General features: G+C 39.7%; 2 protein-coding genes across 2 annotated transcripts in view; one reads left to right on the top strand and one right to left on the bottom strand.

The window, feature by feature from the left end:
* Window positions 1–21,092, bottom strand: part of LOC116475356 (keratin-associated protein 4-11-like) — a 307,240-nt gene that overhangs the window by 154,207 nt on the left and 131,941 nt on the right.
* On the top strand, window positions 10,431–19,801 carry KRT20 (keratin 20). Its single transcript, XM_032163568.2, has 8 exons — window positions 10,431–10,877; window positions 13,013–13,095; window positions 14,930–15,086; window positions 15,440–15,601; window positions 15,764–15,889; window positions 17,338–17,558; window positions 18,273–18,310; window positions 19,232–19,801. The coding sequence occupies exons 1-8, from the start codon at window positions 10,488–10,490 to the stop codon at window positions 19,327–19,329; spliced, it is 1,275 nt and encodes a 424-aa protein (XP_032019459.1). The 5' UTR covers window positions 10,431–10,487; the 3' UTR covers window positions 19,330–19,801.

The raw sequence follows: 21,092 nt of genomic DNA, 5'->3' as shown, positions 1-21,092 counted from the left end.
AGCCACCCCTCTAGGAAGCCTTCCTGGCTTCTTCAGCTTTCAGCCTCACCTCCTCCTGATTTTTCACAGCACTTTCTGGGGAGTCTTGCTTCCTCCTTTCATAAATGTCCTTGTCAGCATTTCCTCTGCCAGACCACAAGCTCCTCCAGAGCAGTGTCTGAGCACCCAGGAGGCACTCAGCAAATCGTAAATAGCTTAATTTGCCCAGATACGTTTCTGTTTTTAAAAACCAGTTGTCAAAACTTCATTTCATCTTTTGCCAGCTGCCTGACTCAGAAGATGTCGATGTTCGTTTGTTTCTTTGTGTTTGTTTCTTTGTTTGTTTGTTTGTTTGAAGACAGTGTCTTGCTCTGTTGCCCAGGCTGGAGTGCAGTGGCGTGATCACAGCTCACTGCAGCCTGAATTTGACAGGCTCTAGGGATCCTCTCACCTCAGCCTCCCGAGTAGATGGGATCACAGGTGTGCACTACTATGCCTGGCTAAATTTTGTATTTTTTGTAAAGATGGGGTTTCACCATGTTGCCCAGGCTGGTTTTGAACTCCTGAGCTCAAGCAATCCGCTCGCCTCGGCCTCCCAAAGTGCTGGGATTACAGGTGTGAGCCATCACGCCCAGCCCAGAAGATGTTAATCTTTACAGGCAGTTCTCCTGAAACCTGTTTATTAATACAACTCTTCCTTGCAAAATTAGGTGTTGGGAAAAGCGTTCTTTCCCTCTCTCTCTCCATCCCTCCCCCATTTCAAGCTCAACCCTGCACGCTCCAACAAATTTTCAACATGGAGCTTATCTTTTAACCAGTCTGATGCTTCATATGGTTTGTTTTTCCCTTTTTACTTAAGTGTGTGCACATTAAAAAGTAATGCAATACCCCACCGAGCAGAAATGTGAACACATCTGCCGTGTTCTGAAAAATTAATAATACATCTCTTCATCTAGTCCGATGCATCCGTATACATCATGCCTTGCTCTAGGAGTATTCTGGAGCCAATGATCGCTGCCGTATCTTAGAGCACTTATTTCAATTTTGTGTGATTAGTAGCAAGGGAAGGACCATATTGAAAGAGGAGGTCTCTAGCCCCAGGTAGAAATAAAAATGTATTGAGTATAGACTTAGATTCGCCTTTTAAGCAGTAATTTCATTGATGAGAGTTTTGTTTATACATCAGGGTGTTGTTGGCAAGACAGTTTTCCTGTGTCATGCAAAAGGACTAAAAATCAATTTGCAGAGTAAATATTATGTAGCTTAATCTCAACTTTCTATATTTGTACTGTTGCTATAGGCAAGTCATTAATCTGCGTATGCCTCAGCTTTTTCATTTGTAAAATGAGGATGGCCTACATGATTTTCAAGGGCTCTTTCAGATATGATAGCCTATATGGTTCTTTGTATTTAGAAACAAGCCTCGTGAAAAATAAAAACACATGGTGAATGATTTGTCACTTGCTTCCTTGTTTTCAAAAATAGTAAGTTTGGGTTGTCCAAGTAACATGAAAGCACATCAGAAAATTAAATCACTGATGATTTCTTCCTTAAAATATAGTCTAAAAAAGTTCAATGCTAATTGGTTATTACCATTTAGTTAGCTAACAATATTATAGCCAATAGCTAGGCAATATTTTCTAGAGCTTTCACAAGCACCATAAATTCTACAGTCTTCGGTTATCGCAATGAATGAAATGCTCAATGATGTGATAATGCAGCAGTTTAGAGAGAAGAAGCCTCCAGGCAGCAGCAAGGGCTATGCAAGGTGGCAGCCTCTCCGAGGAGATGCTGTTTCCTGTGGTCTCTCTGTGCAGATTTGACTCTGGAGTTTTGGAAGACTGAGTGAACTAGAATCATGGTGGTAAATTACATATGACGGATAAACATAAGAATCAACAAGACTGGCACCGGGCACGGTGGCTCACGCCTGTAATACCAGCACTTTGGGAGGCCGAGGTAGGTGGATCACTTGAGGTCAGGAGTTTGAGACTGACCAACATGGTGAAACCCGTCTCTACTAAAAAATACAAAAATTAGGCCAGGCATGGTGGCTAATGCCTGTAATCCCAGCACTTTGGGAGGCCGAGGTGGGCGGATCACCTGAGGTCAGGAGTTTGAGACCAGCCTGACCACCATGGAGAAACCCTGTCTCTACTAAATATACAAAAAATTAGCCGGGTATGGTGGCACATGCCTGCAATCCCAGCTACTCAGGAGGCTGAGGTAGGAGAATCGCTTGAACCTGGGAGGCAGAGGTTGCAGTGAGCCGAGGTTGCACCATTACACTCCAGCCTGGGCAACAAGACCAAAACTCCACCTCAAAAAAAAAAAAATACACAACTTAGCCGGGCGTGGTGGCGGGTGCCTATAATCCCAGCTACTTGGGAGGCTGAGGCAGGAGAATCGCTTGAACCCAGGAGGCAGAGGTTGCAGTGTGCCGAGATCACGCCATTGCACTCTGGCCTGGGCAACAGAGCAAGATTCTGTCTCAAAAAAAAAAAAAAAATCAACAAGACTGGAGAAAATCTTTCCTATATACCTTATTAATACCTTACTATGCACCCCCCAGCCTGGTCTCCAAATCAGAATACTCAACAGTCTTCCTCTTCATCCAGATCTCCTCCACCTAAATCTGACACAAGTGCCACAAACTCAGCATTTCCACAAACAAACACACCATGTTCCCCTTTGCAATGAGATTCTCTCATTTGCAACAACATGGATGGAACTGGAGGTCATTATGTTAAGTAAACCATCTCCCAAACCATCTCCCAGTCCTGTCCCAGTGTCCCCCTTGCCATGGGGTACCACTATCACCACCCAGTCATTCTCATCTCATCCTATTCCCCATGTCCCACACCCACTCATTCCACAAAGGAATCAGGGCCAAAGCCCATGCACACACTGTACCCAAGAAAGAGAGACGTGCACAGGAGAGATGAACAGGGTGACCAGCTGTCCTGGGACTGACTGTCCCAGTTTTAACTCTGAAAGTCTCACATTGCAGAAAGCTCTGTGTCCTGGGCAAACCAGGACAGTTGGTCATCCTGGAGGGAAGGAATTTGAGAGCACAGGGATGGCTTCCTGGAAGAGATGACATGCAGAAGAAGAGAAGGGGACGGAGTATACAAAAGCATGGAACGGAGGAATCAGTGGTGTGTGTTACTGGAGTGTGCCATCTGAGGCATGGAGGGGTGACCAGGGGGTCTGAAAAGGTAGGCAGGGGCTAGATCTTGGAGAGCTGTATATTGGACTTGACGACATGCTGTTGTCGGTTTTTCACAGAAGTGAAATAATCAGATTTGCATTTTTAGGTAGGTGTTTGAGACTGGACCTCAACATTCATGAACTATTGATGGCTAGAAACAGGTGCTAATATTATTTTTAAATTGTCAATAACTTCTTTACTATGATTCTAGAGGTAGGAACTAGAATTAGTCTTGGTGACAAATTATTCCTCTGTTTTGGGAGGAATTCAGTTGGGCTCCCTCTTGGTCAAGCTTGTGTAAAATAAGTACTCACTTGTCCTTGGCATAACACTGGACATTGGCAAAATAACACGGATATGGAGCCAATCGCAGGGGTGAAGAGGAACATTGAGCCTGTGGCTTCCCAGTCAGAGATTTAGGATGTTAAGTCCAAATGCAGCCCTATCTGGTTTCAGACGTCACCTCCGGGATGAAAAGATTATATCCATCTTGGCTGGGCACGGTGGCTCACACTTGTAATCACAACATTTTGGGAAGCTGATGCAGGAGGATCACGATTAAGATATCCATCTCATCAGTTAAAACTATGCCCCTACACTGGACCACGTAGCCTATAGTACACTAAAATAAGTTAGTATTTTTTAAATAAATCTTGTGATTGGTACAGGTTTATTGTATTATGAGATTTTGTGTTGCAAATGGTAATGTAAAGGAAATATAAACACTTTAAATATTTTTCAATTATTTAATATACCAGGAGCTTCAAAAATTGGAAATGGTCTAGATGCCGCTCAAACCCTGAAAGGACTTGCAAAGGAGTGTGCATCAGAGACAGAAGGAATCTGTGACCATCATTTGCAATCTACATTATCTATATGTATATCTCTTAAGCATACATTATTTCGTTTTGCCGGTTTTTATACTATATATCAATAAAATCTGGATGGATTCTGTTGTCTTCTTTCAGCATTATGTTTTTTAATATTCATCCATGTCAATAATGTAATTTATCTTTTTTTTTTTTTTTAATTTTAGGCAGAGCCTGGCTCTTTTGCCCAGGCTGGAGTGCAGTAGCACAATCTCAGCTCACTGCAACCTCCACCTCCTGGGTTCAAGCGATTCTCCTGCCTCAGCTTCCCAAATAGCTGGGATCACAGGTGCCCACCACTATACCCAGCTAATTTTTGTATTTTTAGTCGAGACGGGGTTTCACCATATTGGCCAGGCTGGTCTCGAACTCCTGGCCTCAAGTGATCTACCCGACTCAGGCTCCCAAAGTGCTGGGATTACAGGCATGAGCCACCGCGCCCAGCTAATTTATCCATTTTTAGCTGTTGCATAGCATCCCACTGTATGAACATGTATCAACGCATTTATTCATTCTACTATTAACATTTGAGTTGTTTCCAGTTTTCTGTTTCTTGTGTGTGTGTATGTTAGTACGTGTGTGTGTTGTTAATATGAACAATGCTTCTGTGAATATTCTTGTGCATGTCTATCGTTCAGTATTTACAGGAGTTTCTCTGAAGTGTACACCTAGGAATGGTTTGCTGAGTGATGGCTATATGAATGTTCAACCTTCTAAGATAATCTCAAACTATTTTACAAAGTGATTGTACCTATTTATACAGCTAACATGAATGGATTGGAATTCCCCTTGGCCACACTTGCTATCGTCCAACTTTTTAACTTTTTCCGATTGGCAGATGTGGAAATGGGCCATTCAGCTTTCCTCTTCTCTGCAAATCTATTCATATTTTGCCCACTTTCTCACTGGGATGCTTTTCTTTTTCTTATTGATTTGTAGGAATTTTCCATATTCTGGAAACTAATTTCTTGTCAGTTACATGATTTCTAAATATCTGCTCCCTGTTTGAGGCTTTATTATAATTATGGTATATTTTAATGAATAAAAATTGCTAAATCGGTATCAATTTTGTACTTCACAGTTTTCACTTTTTGTGTCTTGTTTAAAAATACTCCTTTACTCTAATTCCTAGAGATATTATTCTGTGTTTTCTTCTAAATGTTGTATAGTTTTTAACTTTTCACATTTTTATCTTTAATGAATCTGGAATTCACTTTCATATATTTTAGGTAAATTTTGCCTTAGACAGAAATATAACTTCCATTTGTTAAATATGGGATACTCCATTTCTTTCCACATTGATTTGAAATGCCTAAGCAGTACAAAATTATTTTCTATATGCAACAGATCTGTTTCCGAGCTCTTTGTGCTAATTCAGTGGCTTATTTCCAGATCAATGTAAGAGCCATCATGTGAAAGGCAAAACCATAAAATTAGAAAACATAATATGCATTCTTTTTTTTCTTCAACTTTTAAGTTCAGGGGTACATGTGCAGGATGTGCAGTTTTGTTACACAGGCAAACGTATGCCACAGTGGTTTACTGCACAGATCATCCCAACACCCAGGTATTAAGCCTAGCATCCATTAGCTATTCTTCCTGATGCTTTCCCCCCAACCACAGATGCCAGCGTGTATTGTTCCCCACCATGTGTCCGTGTGTGGAAAATATAATATGTACTCTTAACCTGTCAATATCTAAAGTTAATCTGTATGTTTGCTGTTTTCATAAACAGTCCCGCACTTTAGAACAATTTAACTCCATTCATCCTCTTCCAGCCCTCATCTACTTTAATTCCATATTGTTTTTTCTTCTCAATAGATACATTATTTTATGGCCAATATTTATCTTTACATTTACATTTGGTCGCATGCTTAGCACTTTATTTGTTCATTATTTTCATTCTTTTATGCATCTCAGAACTTTCATCTGGAATCATCTTCCTTCTGCTTAAAACACATTCTTTCAGATTGCTCTTAGTGAAAACTTAAAAGTTGATGGCAAATTCAGTTTTTTGAATCTTGAAAATGGCTTTATTTTACGCTTCTTCAAATATAATGTTACCGAGTCAGAAAATTCCGGAATGGCAGTTATTTCCTCCCAGCACATTGAAGATTCTATTCCATTTCCAGTGTCCATTGTTGCTTTTGAGGAGTCAGCCACCAGTCTAACCACTATTCCTTTGTTGGTGATTTATTCTCTATCTGCTTGTAATTATCTGGTTTTCTGCCTCAATGTGTGTAGTGATTTATTTTTATTCCTTTTGCTGGAATTCATTAGGTCTCCTTAATCTGAGAACTTGGGTTTTTTTTAAAGAATTCTATAAAATTCTCACTTTTTATTTTGTTGAATGTTTTCTTATTCTCTTGTGTCTTCTTCTGGAACTCTGATTAGACATATTTAGACCTTCTAATTATAGCCTTCATGCCTCTTGACTTCCTCCTTTGTCACTTAGCTGCATTCTGGAAATTTTCCTCAGAGCTACATTTTGTTCAATAATCCTGGCTTAATCTGTTCCTGGACCCATCCACTGAACTTGTAATTTTAATGGCATTATTTATTTCCTCTGGTTTGTATTTATCTGCTTGGTACTTGCTCCAATTTTCAAGTTTGTTTTATTTTCTAAAACAATTTATATTTATATTCTTCATCCAATCATTCTATAGCCACTGAGACAATAAATAAATTCATCCAACTCATCGAAACACAGCTGAGAATTACCAAATAAGTACAAACAAAAGCCTAAATATGACTGATTAACTGTGCAGAATACAATGATGTAAGTTTACTACACATCAACCTCCTTGTACCCATCTCCTCGCTTCAACAAATAACTCAGGGCTAAACTTCCTTCATCTATACTTCCACCCTCCTTCTCCCTGTCTGAACAAGATGCCACTCCGGAGACTGCGGGTTCTATGTCCATCATATGTGACTGCAATAGCTTGGTCATGGTAGAATAAAAAAGAGAAGAAAAAAGTTGAAAGTCCTCTGAAAACTGTAGTGCTTATAATAGCCTTCCCAACTACTGGCCATACTTAATATTAATCATTAACACTCTCAGTAGAGTGTCTCAGAGGTCAAAATGTATCTCCTACTAGCTACAAGGAAGTTGGGATCTAATAAGTAGTTATTTATAGCTGCAGTCACCCAACAGCCTGAAATACCAGGGTCTCTAAATTCATGACTTTGTGTATGAACAAGTGTCAATAGGATCTTTACTCAGTCCTTGAGATACAACTCAGAAAAATGAATTGCTGTGAAAAACTCACTTGATTTCCTGTGGTCACATTAGAAGATCAAATAATCTACAAAAGTACAAAACTCAGTGACATAGAGAAGCCCGCAAATTCTCCTGCCCTTACATAAACAGGTGGCAGGCTTTTCAGTAGAATTTTTTCTACTCCAACAAATTAGTAGATTGAATGACTATACCTCATAATAATAACACTATTGTATCATATTTTAGTTTAAATTTAAAACCTCAAAAACTTATCAAAACTAGCCAAAGATTTCTGGAATAAGACATAGACAAAGTTATTTCTAAAAAAAAAAAAAAAAAAAAATTGGCTGGGCCGGGTGCAGTGGCTCACACCTGTAATGCCAGCACTTTGGGAGGCTGAGGTGGGCAGATCACAAGGTCAAGGGATCAAGATCAGGCTGGCCAACATGGTGAAACCCCATCTCTACTAAAAATACAAAAATCAGCTCAGCGTGGTGGTGCCCACCTGTAATCCCAGCTACTAGGGAGGCTGAGGCAGGAGAATTGCGTGAACCCGGGAGGCAGAGGTTGCAGTGAGCTGAGATCCCGCCACTGCACTCCAGCCTGGTGACAGAGCAAGACTCCATCTCAAAAAAAAAAAAAAAAAAGGCTGGACACAGGGGCTCATACCTGTAATCCCATCATTTTGGGAGGGGTGGGGGTGGGAGGATCACTTGAGCTCAGGAGTTTGAGTCCAGCCTGGGCAACATAGTGGGACACTGTTTCTACCAAAAAAAATAAAAATTAAAAAATAAAAATTATGTAAGCATGGTGTGCGTGCCTTTAGTCCCAGCTACTTGGGAGGCTGAATGAAGCAGGAGGATCACTTGAGCCTGGGAGGTCAAGGCTGCAGTGAGCTGTGATTGTGTCACTGCACTCCAGCCTGGGTAACACAGTGAGACCCTGTCTCAAAATAAAAATAAAATTGAAAATAATTAAAAATGGGATTTTCAACTCTTTGATATAAACATAACTAGGTCCAGCCATAAGGAAGAATTGTGCTACAAAAGAGAACAAAAATCATCTTGTTTAACAACTGCATTTATGTTCTTTTCTAATTATAAAGCTAACTATTGATTTAATAATGCTTCCACACACCTTGATCATGTGTTAGCATATGAAAGTCTTAGCTGAGACCAACTTACTATAAAACTTGTGTAATTTAAATAGTATATTTTTCCAATGACTTTAATCTAACAACCTCCTCCTACCCCATTAATCAACACCAAAAACAATTCGTCTTTGAATACATGTATAAAGAACATAGTTCATGCATTTATAAAAAGTTCTTCTCTACTACAGAGTTTAGCTGTGACATCTATTAACAAAGTAATTTATAACTCTAATAAATTAGCAAGGTCTTCTTGCTACCAGTCCAGTCATGGGTGGTGAGTACTCAGTATTGGCTGATGAATACATGAATGGATAAAAATGTAAGAGCTGTCCACACATATACCATAAAATGCATAAAGTAGATTCCATTTTATCTCAATTTTTATTTCTGTGATATAACTGAGATAAAATCAAACACATGTATTATTTTTAAGTATACTGTTTATAAGAGAGAAATAATATGATCTGACCTTATTTTAGAAGAAAGTTGTGTGTAAAAGAAATTTAAACTCAAAAGTAAAAAAGCCACTGGTTTCTAAAAACTCAAAAAAATGTTTTTTTAAGAGACTGGCTTTCAGAACAACAGCAACAACAAATAAGCCGCTAAAATAAGACAAGTAAATTCCAATTGTTTTTGCATTTACTTGCTTGCTTGCTTTAATTATATACAAATCTCAATTCCATTAAAGTATCAGGATGACAATTAATTAGATGTTTTTAGTGACTTTTCCAATCCCTTCTAATTAACTTGGAAGTGATTAAATGATTATCTAATTAGATTAATTAGTGATTATCTAATTAACTAAGGAAGTGATTTACATGCTTCATGGGAGGCGTGAATTCTCAGCCAGGGGGTTTGAATGAAGGGAAGCAAGTGACTCAGGCATTTATTGGGTGCTTACAACCAGATTCCCACCGATGAGATCATGCCCACGTGTCTAGAGGTCCACACACAAGCAGCTGCCTCCAGCCCAACCCTGGAAGCTGAGTGTAGTCCCAAGTCCCTGCCTGCGCCCCTTCCTATATATACAGCCACTCGTGCTGTGATTGTGGGGACCTACAAGGAAGATCAGGCTTCCGTGGAAGCTTCTGCAACTGAAATCCACTGGGGATTCTAGAAAGAACACCTGTAAATAGCTTCAGGATGGATGGGGCAGAGTCTGTCTCATAGTGGGTGTTAAGCTGGCCTCATACAAAAGAGGAGACCCATCCTGATACCATGCCAGGTACAAAGCACTGTGTGATTTATTCTAAGTGTCTTGGTAACAGGACTTGAAGCCAGGCGGTGCCTGGAAACCTAAAATGCAATACTTAGTCATAGAACATTAGAAATAGAAAGAAAATAACCTCCCAAACCATCTAGTCCATCACTCAGCTAAATTCATTTAATTCACATCCCCAAACTACATCTCCAAATGTACAATGGTTTCATTCCTGGTTTAGGGATTTGAGGTTTTGTGTTTGTACAAAATATTTTAATAGTCTTACAAAATAAGATGTCCAAAACACAATAACCTTAAAAGCCAAACACAAGCAAAGCATGAAACAGAGGTTCTGAAGAGCAGCTCCTCAATACAAATAAAGCATTGTCCCTTATCTCCATTGTGACTTCCAGTTATGTAGGCACATCTGCCTTTTTAGATACCTAAATTATACATGAGGATTGTAAATATTCTTTATATGTATGTTAGGATGAAAAAAACCTGCCAAGGCAGGTGCATGGGCTAAAAGAATACACCTTCCTGTTTCCTTTTGTTACCTGTTTAAAAAAAAAAAAAAAAAAAAAGTTGCCCCTGATAAAAGCCTCCAAGAAATGCCTCTAGTGGTATTTTCTGGAATTGAATTAAGCATATTAACATATTGCTATACAAAGGTGGGGGGGTGGGGTGTGGAAGTAAGGCAAGGTGGACTGTGGTGCCAATCCTAGTGACATGTCAGCAGAGGAGGAGTTTCTTGCCTGTGGACTTCATAAAAGGCTAGCTCAACACCCTCCATGAGACACACTCTGCCCCAACCATTCTGAAGCTACAGGTGCTCCCTCCTGGAATCTCCAATGGATTTCAGTCGCAGAAGCTTCCACAGAAGCCTGAGCTCCTCCTTGCAGGCCCCTGTAGTCAGTACAGTGGGCATGCAGCGCCTCGGGACAGCACCCAGCGTTTATGGGGGTGCTGGAGGCCGAGGCATCCGCATCTCCAACTCCAGACACACGGTGAACCATGGGAGCAATCTCACCGGCGGCGGGGACCTGTTTGTTGGCAATGAGAAAATGGCCATGCAGAACCTAAATGACCGTCTAGCGAGCTACCTAGAAAAGGTGCGGACCCTGGAGCAGTCCAACTCCAAACTTGAAATGCAGATCAAGCAGTGGTACGAAACCAACGCCCCGAGGGCTGGTCGCGACTACAGTGCATATTACAGACAAATTGAAGAGCTGCGAAATCAGGTGAGAGATGATGCTTGTGTTTCCTAGTCTGTGTTTAGCTTCAAGATAAATCAAGAGGTTATCTATGTTAGGTAGGTCCAAATGGACGTTGTAAAGCAAATTAGGCTAAAATGTTACATCTATAAAAATTCTTTCATCTACCTTTAGTGCTGGAGTACCTGACTGTATAATAGGATGACCTTAAATCATGCTATTTTTAATGTTTAATATAATTACTTACAAAATACGACCATTTTATCCTCCGGAATAAAATAAATCTTTGTCACAGCTTATCACATCAGGGCTAAATGTATAGTGAGCAATCTTTCTGAAAAGAGCTAAAAATTAATTATGTGATAAATCTCTCTTAGTTTTTCACCTAGTCCTCATCAAGTTTTGAAACCCCAGTCAATTCAAAGACTTTTCTCCTTTTATTTAAGTAAATGTTATAATATGACTATTAGAATACTGTACTGCAGATTTAAATAGCAAAGTAATTCTGGGTGGAAACAGTGTGGCAGGAATATGGGTCTTAATAATGCCTGGATTTTTAAGTGCCCCATTTAATAACATGACCATCAGTATCAAGCAGTTCAGAAACTACTTCTACAGTAATAAAATGTTCTATTGCCCCCAATTCACGTTTATTGCAATCATATCACAACCTCCTCCTATGTCATCAAAAAAAGGGTGGGGCTCTGTATTTTATCAGTTGCATGGAATAAAAGCAGAAGACTTTGCTCCTAATTGAAAATTTCAGATATGACACAGAGCACTTGCTTCGAATTAAAGTTCTTACCTAATCAAGAAAAGTGTTCACTGTCATTTCTGTGTGAAGATTCATACTCCTTTAGAGCAAAGCCCATTTACTTACCAGCAAGTCTGTTTTTCTTGAGTTGTACTAAACATCAGGGCAATTTGATTCGGACTCTATGGGAAGTTGCTTTGGAATTTTAGAAACTATGGGCATGTGAAGCAATGGTATTTAAATTGCCCTTCTGGAATAAAGTTCATCCTTCTCAGGCTCTCACTAAAAATGTTCGAACCACACCTGTCTCGTGTTTCTGACTCTACTTTGGTTCATCTCAAATACACAGGCACAGGCCGTCCGTCCCGTTGAGCTGAACAGTCCCAACCGTAGGAAGCAGCCCTCTCCAAAACTGGGTGCATTGAAAGAGAAATGTCATTATAACATCTTCTGCAAGTAGATTTTTCATCTATATGCCTCCATCATGCATTTAGTTCTTTCATGCGTCATGTTCTTCCATTCAGCCAATACTGAATGAACACTAACTAGGTGCTGGGCACCATGCTGGGGACTGAGGAATATTATGGTGGACACAATATGATTTATGAGGATACAGGGATGGACAGAGGGACTAACACACAGAGGGATAATGAGAGCACAGGCAGATCATCCAGTTCAGGTTTGAGAGCATCTGTGAAGGCTCCTTTGAAGCAATGTTGTCAACCTGAGACATGAGGGAGGAATGGGAGTTCACCAGACCAGAGGGGCTAAAAGAAATGTCCTAAGTAGAAACATCAAAGGCAAGGCACTCAGTAAGGCGTGATGACTCAAGTTGAGTTAAATTATCCTTCTGTAAAATCACAAGAAAGTAGACCAAACCCTGGGGCATCTAGAGTTGCATTTTATGACTCTATTATGTTAAATACCCATGTCATTATTTTTTCTATATATTTTCATGTAGAAATACTTGAAATGAACATCATTTTTGACATAATAGTCACTGTAGCTGGGGATAAACTAAATCCTTGTAAACTCCTATCCAGTTGAAAATGTCATTCTTGGCCCGGCATGGTGGCTCATGCCTGTAATCCCAGCACTTCGGGAGGCTGAGGCAGGCAGATCACCTGAGGTCAGGACTTCAAGACCAGCCTGGCCAACATGGCAAAATGCCGTCTCTACTAAAAATGCAAAAATTAGCCAGGCATCGTGGCGAATGCCTGTAACGCCAGCTACTCGGGAGGCTGAGACAGGATAATTGCTTGAACCCGGGAGGCAGAGGTTACAGTGAGCCGAGATTGTACCATTGCACTCCAATCTGGGCAACAGAGCAAGATTCTGTCTCAACAAATAAATAAACAAGAAAAGAAAGGAAAAAAGAAAATGTCATTCTTTCTCACATATTTTCCAGATTAAGGATGCTCAACTGCAAAATGCTGGGTGTGTCCTGCAAATTGACAATGCTAAACTGGCTGCTGAGGACTTCAGACTGAAGTAGGTTCCCTAATACGTGGCAAAAGTTTCTGAAAAAGAATTCCTTTAGTAGTCCTTCCAGATACTCAGCTTTGCATATCATTGTTGACAAAGGAAGCACGGTTCAATGTCCAGAATCCTGAAGCCTAAAGGAGGTTAGAAGCTACATGTTAGAAGCTAGCCCAGCACTCAGAGATGGCCTTCTCTCTCTTGATCCCCCGGCATGTAACTGAACACCTCCAGTAACTACTATTCTCCTTGGTTATTACTGGTTGCTAAAATTTTTTTTAGTAACCTGGTATCTAAACCTAATTCTGCCCTTTGGAGTAATAACAAAGCAATTTACAATTCTCCTTCTCCCTAAGTGCCTTTCTGTTATCTAAAGAGAGTCTTATGTCTACCCTTGGTGATTCTCCAAGTAATTCTCCATGTTCCTTCAAGTGCCTGCAAGTGTATGACCCAAGTTCCAGGGGTGACTCTTGATGATTTCTGGCTTGCCAGTGTTTTACAGGATGGTCTGGCCAACCAAAGAACCGGGACCAATCTATAATAATTAGCCGGGCGTGATGCCATATGTCTGTAATCCCAGCTACTCAGGAGGCTGAGGCAGGAGAATCGCTTGAACCTGGGAGGCGGAGGTTTCAGTGAGCTGAGATCGTGCCATTGCACTCCAACCTGGGCAACAGACTGAGACCTTGTCTCAAAAAAAAAAAAAAAAAAGTAAGAAAGAAAGAAAAGAAAAAGAAAGTAAAAATTGTGTTCACTTTCTTCGTAGTCATCACGCCACATGTGACCAGACCCGTTTCTTGCAAACAGCTTCCACACTAAGGCCTCTTCATCCTGAATTTGTACAATGCATTAACACCAAAAAGCCCTTTGTGGTTAGAAGGGTAGCCTTTTAATGCTCCAAGGGATTAACAAGAAGGAAATAGGAAATCAAATCCAAAGACAAAAGCAGTAAAGGTTCATTACTTCCAATTTTACCTAGCACTGAGTGTCACATTGCAGTGTCATTTTTTAAAGTTGGATATTTTAGGAAACTGGGCAGGGCATGGTGGCTAACGCCTCTAATCCCAGCACTTTGAGAGGCTGAGGCAGGCGGCTCACTTGAGTCCTGGAGTTTGAAAACAGCTTGGGCAACATGGCAAAACCACGTCTCTACACAAAAATACAAAAAAAATTAGCTGGGCATGGTGGCATACGCCTGCTGTCCCAGCTGCTTGGGAGGCTGAGGTGAAAGGATTGCTTGAGCCCCAAAGGTTGAGGCTGCAGTGAGCCATGATCACACCATTGTACTCCAGCCTGGGTGACAGAGTGGGACCCCGTCTCAAATATATATATACACACACACACACACACACACACACACACATAGAGAGAGTGTGTATTGTAAGATTGTAGAGGAGGATGTAGAGCTGTTTGAGATAATTCACTTTGGATGCCTCTGTTCACAAAGTTATAAAAATAAATTGATCATGTACATTCATTAAGTAAAACTATTATTTAATATCAATAATAATTATTTAATATCCATAATAAGAACCCTTTGCCAACACAATAATTAACACAATTTAATTTCTTATAAGATAAATTCTAGAATTTAGAAGCATTCAAAATTATTTCCCCCCTCCTTTTTACCACTCACTCCAAATTATAGAGATTATATTATTGAACAAATTTTCTGACTCCTAGGTTCTTATGTACATTTCATGAATGTATAAAGGCAGACATTATAAAGTATTGAAATTGATCTCCTCATAAGCCACATTTAAAAACCTATCTCATTATATTAGATTCTCTCCCTTATAATGGCTTCAGAAGGACCAGTTATCTCTGTACACTAATTAATCCACAGGTATGAGACTGAGAGGGGAATACGTCTAACAGTGGAAGCTGATCTCCAAGGCCTGAATAAGGTCTTTGATGACCTAACCCTACATAAAACAGATTTGGAGATTCAAATTGAAGAACTGAATAAAGACCTAGCTCTCCTCAAAAAAGAGCATCAGGAGGTGAGAAAATATTCAGAAGTGGGTATTGGAAACAATGGAATGGTTCTATATAATACTAATAATAGGAGGAGCAGGAGAAACAGGAGAAGGGGGAAGAGTTGGTGGTGGTAGTGACAGAGATGATGACGATGACAATAGTGACATAAGCCCTACCTTCTTTTCATAATGTTGTTGTAGGTTAAATGACTTAGAGCAGTACCTGGACCACAATAAGCCCAACACAAGTTATTATTTTATTTCTTTTTTACTTATTCCCAGTGAAAGAGGTCATGAGACTCCTTATGTCTTTTCTGCCCAGCCTTATCTGAGAATGTGCTTCAGACTAAAATCAATCAGAATTTTCACTTTCATAGGAAGTCGATGGCCTACACAAGCATCTGGGCAACACTGTCAATGTGGAGGTTGATGCTGCTCCAGGCCTGAACCTTGGTGCCATCATGAATGAAATGAGGCAGAAGTATGAAGTCATGGCCCAGAAGAACCTTCAAGAGGCCAAAGAACAGTTTGAGAGACAGGTAACCACACAATTCTAAAGGGTGAGCAAATGTGTAGAAGCTTTCCTCCAGAAAGAGATAACTCATTTTCTCTTTCATTTGTTCATTCTTCCTTTCTCTTTCTGTCTTTTCTTTCTTATTTCCACCCCTCAACTATTTTTTTTTTCACTCTTGGCACTGTAGACTGCAGTTCTGCAGCAACAGGTCACAGTGAATACTGAAGAATTAAAAGGAACTGAGGTTCAACTAACGGAGCTGAGACGCACCTCCCAGAGCCTCGAGATAGAACTCCAGTCCCATCTCAGCATGGTAAAGCACATCTAACTTCTCTTTCTCAATCCAGTATGTGTTTACCAAGGTCCTCTGTTAGGAACTCTAGAAATGCAAAGACCTACAAGAAATAACCCTTCCCCTTGCAGAGCTGGCAGGGAAACAGGCCGAACAACTGATTATAATTAAAGGACAGAGAGAAATCGAGGAAAGGACAATGTACTGCATGAATGCAGAGGAAAGAGTAAATCTGGAAGATTTCACAGGGAAAGTGGCATTTAAACCAGATCTTTTTGTAACTTTTAAGTTCAGGGGTACTTGTGCAGATTTATGATATAGTTAAACTTGTGTCATGGGGATTTGTTGTACAGGTTATTTCATCACTCAGGTATTAAACCTAATACCCATCGGTTATTTTTCCTGATCCTCTCCCTCCTCCTACCCTCCACCCTCTGTTAGGCCCCCGTGTCTGCTATTCCCCTGTATGTGTCCATTATACCCGATCTCAAAATTTAAGATAAAATTTTAAGCTGGAGAATGGACTAGAGACATTCCAGGCCAAGCAAATCAGCAAGCCCATGACAAATTATGTTGTGGGAAGCAGAATCCCTCAAACCACAGTGGCCTGCAGCCACGATACTACATCCACCATGACATTTCCCTTCCAAGGGCAAGGCTAAAGGGGTAGGCCCTACCTGGGACATGCCAGTGTGCTGGCAGAAAGAAAAGAGCAATGGTTGGTCCACTTGATAGCTCTTAAAGCTTCTCCTTAGAAAAGGCATTTGTCCTTTGGGAGGCCAAGGCAGGAGGATCACTTGAGGTCAGGAGTTCAAGACCAGCCTGGCCAATATGGTGAAACCCCATCTCTACTAAAGATACAAAAATAAGCTGGGCATGGTGATGTGTGCCTGTAATCCCAGCTACTTGGGAGGCTGAGGCAGGAGAATCGCTTGAACCCAGGAGGCAGAGGTTGCAGTAAGCCGAGATCGCACTACTGCACTCCAGCCTGGGTGACAGAGCAAGATTCCGTCTCAGAAAAACAAAGAAAAAGAAAAGGCATTTGTCAGTTTGACCGGCATTTTATTAACCAAAGACAGTCACATGACCCAGCCAGGTGTCAATGGATTAAAGGAATCTAATGCTGCAATTGAGAAATGCCACAGATCACATGGCCAGGTCTGATGAAGGAGTGAGAGGTATAATATCTTCACAGAGTGGGGAAGCAAATATTGAGAACAATGCTACAATGTGTCGCACTGAGAGAACAGTAGGTGCAAAGCTACAAGTAAACAAAAACCCCAAGAGCTAATGATCCTAGCTGGCTGGCTGAGGTTGCCTAGTTGGGAAGAGTGGGAGATGGAGCTAGAAATATACACCATGCCCACAGTGATGAACTGCAGAGACCCTTCTCAAAAGAAATTAAAACTGACCCATCTCTTGAATCAAGTCCTTAGATAAGAAGTGCCCTATTTTTCTTGTGCTCATAGAAAGAGTCTTTGGAGCACACTCTAGAGGAGACCAAGGCCCGTTACAGCAGCCAGTTAGCCAACCTCCAGTCGCTGTTGAGCTCTCTGGAGGCCCAACTGATGCAGATTCGGAGTGACATGGAACGCCAGAACAACGAATACCATATCCTTCTTGACATAAAGACTCGGCTTGAGCAGGAAATTGCTACTTACCGCCGCCTTCTGGAAGGAGAGGACGTAAAGTAAGGCTCTTAGAATCAAGGAATAGGTGTCAATGTCTGTATGCACTTCTATTTTAATGTCCTTGTCACTCATTACCCAGCACCAATGCAATCCCTAGGACAGAAGCAATTATACTCACACGCACCTCACCACAAACAATAAAACGAAAATATACCAAAAAGTACACACACGCCCAAAATATCAAGTACAGCCTTGAGATCATGTGGTAGGACTGAGTTAGAAGATAATTCTCCAAATGACATAGATTATGCTGATATTAATTTTCATCATTAATATATAATTGAAGGCATAATAACCTTTTGGAAATTCTAATTGAGAACTCATGAATTAGACAATAAGCTGCTGAGGTCCACGGGAGCCAGTCTGAGAATCATCAGTGTGGCAGCAGCAACTGTCTTCAGATACCATACCTAAGAATATCAACAAGAGAACATACGATTTAAACTTCCACTGTAATTTTGTTATTTTAATTAGAGGAACTTCTTAGCATATATTAAACTGGTCAGTTTTAAAGCTATGTATTTTTCAAGTTAAAAAGTAAAATGCTCAAATTTGCAATAAAAGCAATGTAAAAGGGAAAGATACATGAAAGCAATAAAACGCATTCACTTGGACTTTGAAATATAAAAGACAGGAGTGCTTTCCATTTTCAAAACAGCAATAATGCTTTTTTCTGTTCTTTTTTCTTCTTTTCATTAAAAAAAAAAAAACAGAACTACAGAATATCAGTTAAGCACCCTGGAAGAGAGAGGTAAGTTCTAAATTTTTGCACATTTTCTATGACACTCAGCTGCCTTCTATTAACCACATGCCACTGATAAAAAGTAAAGTGAGGCTGTTTTAGTCTGTTTTCTGCTGCTGTGACAGAATACCTGAGACTGGATAATTTACAAACAATAGACATTTACTTAGCTCACAGTTCTGGAGGCCAGAAAGTCCAGTATCAAGGTGCCGGCATCTTGTAAGGGCCTTCTTGCTGCGTCATCCCATGGCAGAAAGTAGAAGTGCAAAAGAGTATCCATGAGAGCCAGAGAGCAAGAGGAGGCTGATCTTGCTTTTAGAACTAGCCCACTCTCACAATAACTAACCCATTCTCATGGTAACCACATTAATCCATCCATGAGAGAAGAGCCCTCATCATCTAATCACCTCTTACTGGGCCGCACCTCCCAACACTGTTACATTGGGGACTAAGTTTTCCACACATGAACTCCAGGGAACACATTCAAACCATAGCAAAGGCCAATTCTCAAGAGAGCAGATATGACACAAGGGATTCTAAAAATCTTATACATGGCATAAAGAAACCCTCCACATGGGAACTTGGGCACCCTCCTCAGAATGGGGTGATTTTCTTGGCCTGTGCTATTGCTATCTTGAGACATCCTGAGATCCTGAAAAGGAAAAACAAGACAAAATTTGAATTCCACTTAAATTCAAGATAATTTATTTCTTGAATTTTTAAGAGTAGGATATTTGTAAATTTGGGGAGAAGCACATTTTCTGCATCTATTTATAAAATGGACTTAAGATTTTTTGAGAAAGAGGATGGGTTTAACATATTTTTCTAAAAGAAGGAAATAAGTAAAAAGAATAATAATTTAAAGTTGAATATTATAAATCAGTGGAGTCATGTGCCTGAATTAACATTTAATGTTTAATATGAATTCAGATATAAAGAAAACCAGGAAGATTAAGACAGTCGTGCAAGAAGTAGTGGATGGCAAGGTCGTGTCATCTGAAGTCAAAGAGGTGGAAGAAAATATCTAAATAGCTACCAGAAGGAGATGCTGCTGAGGTTTTGAAAGAAATTTGGCTATAATCTTATCTTTGCTCCCTGCAAGAAATCGGCCATAAGAAAGCACTATTAATACTTTGCAGTGATTAGAGGGGGTGCGGTGGGGGGAATCCTATTTATCAGACTCTGTAATTGAATATAAATGTTTTACTCAGAGGAGCTGCAAATTGCCTGCAAAAATGAAATCCAATGAGCACCAGAATATTTAAAACATCATTACTGCCATCTTTATCATGAAGCACATCAATTACAAGCTATAGACCACCTAATATCAATTTGTAGGTAATGTTCCTGAAAAATGCAATACACTTCAATTATACTAAACCTCACAAAGTAGAGGAATCCAAACAAATTGCAAATAAACCACTTTCTAATTTTTTCCTGTTTCTGAATTGTAAAACCCCCTTTGGGAGTCCCTGGTTTCTTATTGAGCCAATTTCTTGGTTCATCTCATTGATTTTTTCAGCATCAGTACAACTCTACAACCTTTGAGCTATATCTGTTTTTTCCTATTGCTTCTACCGCCTTTTAAAACTCAACACAGCTCTTTGAATAATTTGAGAGTCAAATTCAATCACAAATGCTGAGCAGAATAAGAGTGAAGTACACTATACTTAAAATGGAAATAGATTAAAAACAACATTACTGAAACCCTTCTCAAGGCAAAATGTGTCTCCTTTTGATAATAAGCTGCATATACTATCAGGTGCTCTCTTTCTTTATATGGTGAACATACATTTTTAATGAAATGTCTCTTTTTTTTAATAACAGCTTTATTGAGATATAATTCACACACCATGAAATTCACCCTTATAAAATGTACAATTCAGTGGTCTTCGGTATGCTTATAATGTTTTGCAGCCATCACCACTATCTAATTTTAGAACACTTCATCACCCCAAAAGGAAATCTTGTACCTGTTAGTAGTCACCCCCATTTCCCTTCCTCCCGGCCCCTAACAACCACTAATATACTTCCTCTCTCTACGGATTTGCCTACTCTGGACATGTCATACAAATGGGTTCATACGATGTGTCCTTTTATACACAAATGTTCATAGCAGCATTACTCATAAGAGCCCCAAAGCAAAACACCTCAAGTGTGCATCAACTGATGAATGGATAAACAAAATGTAATATATCCACACAATAGAATCTTATTCATCAATAAAAAGGAATGAAGTACTGATACATGCTGTAACAGAGATGAACTTTGAAAACAGGCTAAGTGAAAGAAGCCAAATCCAAAAACAATAAAAACACATATTGTATCCTCACCCTTTTTGCATTTTAGTGAGCAATCATTGCATATGAATGTTTATGGGAAAAATCAATGTGCACCAAATCATTGTATTCTAGTAAATAGATTGGACTTAAAACTTGATACAGAAGTTGCAAATAAGTGGGATTGAGTTTGATTATTATATAGAAAATAATTACATGATTCATTTAAGAACAATAATATCCACCATTTATTGAGCACTTACTATGAGCCTGTGTGCCAAACATTTCATGCATTTCTCATTTAATTCTCACAATAATCCTGTGAGGTAGAAGCTATTAGGTTGAATCATAGGAACTTGCCAATATATCATAATTTCTAAGAGTTGGGAATTTTTGAGGATGTGAATGGTACCACTTTGAATTCCTAAGATGTAATATAACATCTAACACATAGCGGGCACTTGATTCATTATTTTAAATTGAAAGAATAAAGATTTTTTTAAAAGCTTTCC

This window comes from Hylobates moloch, unplaced genomic scaffold, assembly GCF_009828535.3.
Source record: "Hylobates moloch isolate HMO894 unplaced genomic scaffold, HMol_V3 SCAFFOLD_10, whole genome shotgun sequence".
Taxonomy (NCBI): domain Eukaryota; kingdom Metazoa; phylum Chordata; class Mammalia; order Primates; family Hylobatidae; genus Hylobates; species Hylobates moloch.
The sequence above is the reverse complement of the archived record's forward strand: the minus strand, read 5'-3'. Positions and strand labels throughout refer to the sequence as shown.

Excerpts from the sequence above, each read along its gene's own strand:
- KRT20 (XM_032163568.2), top strand. The coding sequence starts at position 10,488 with ATGGATTTCAGTCGCAGAAGCTTCCACAGAAGCCTGAGCTCCTCCTTG. Across the intron at positions 10,878-13,012 it reads TTGAAGAGCTGCGAAATCAG|ATTAAGGATGCTCAACTGCA; the intron begins GTGAGAGATGAT and ends CATATTTTCCAG. Across the intron at positions 18,311-19,231 it reads AAGCACCCTGGAAGAGAGAG|ATATAAAGAAAACCAGGAAG; the intron begins GTAAGTTCTAAA and ends ATATGAATTCAG.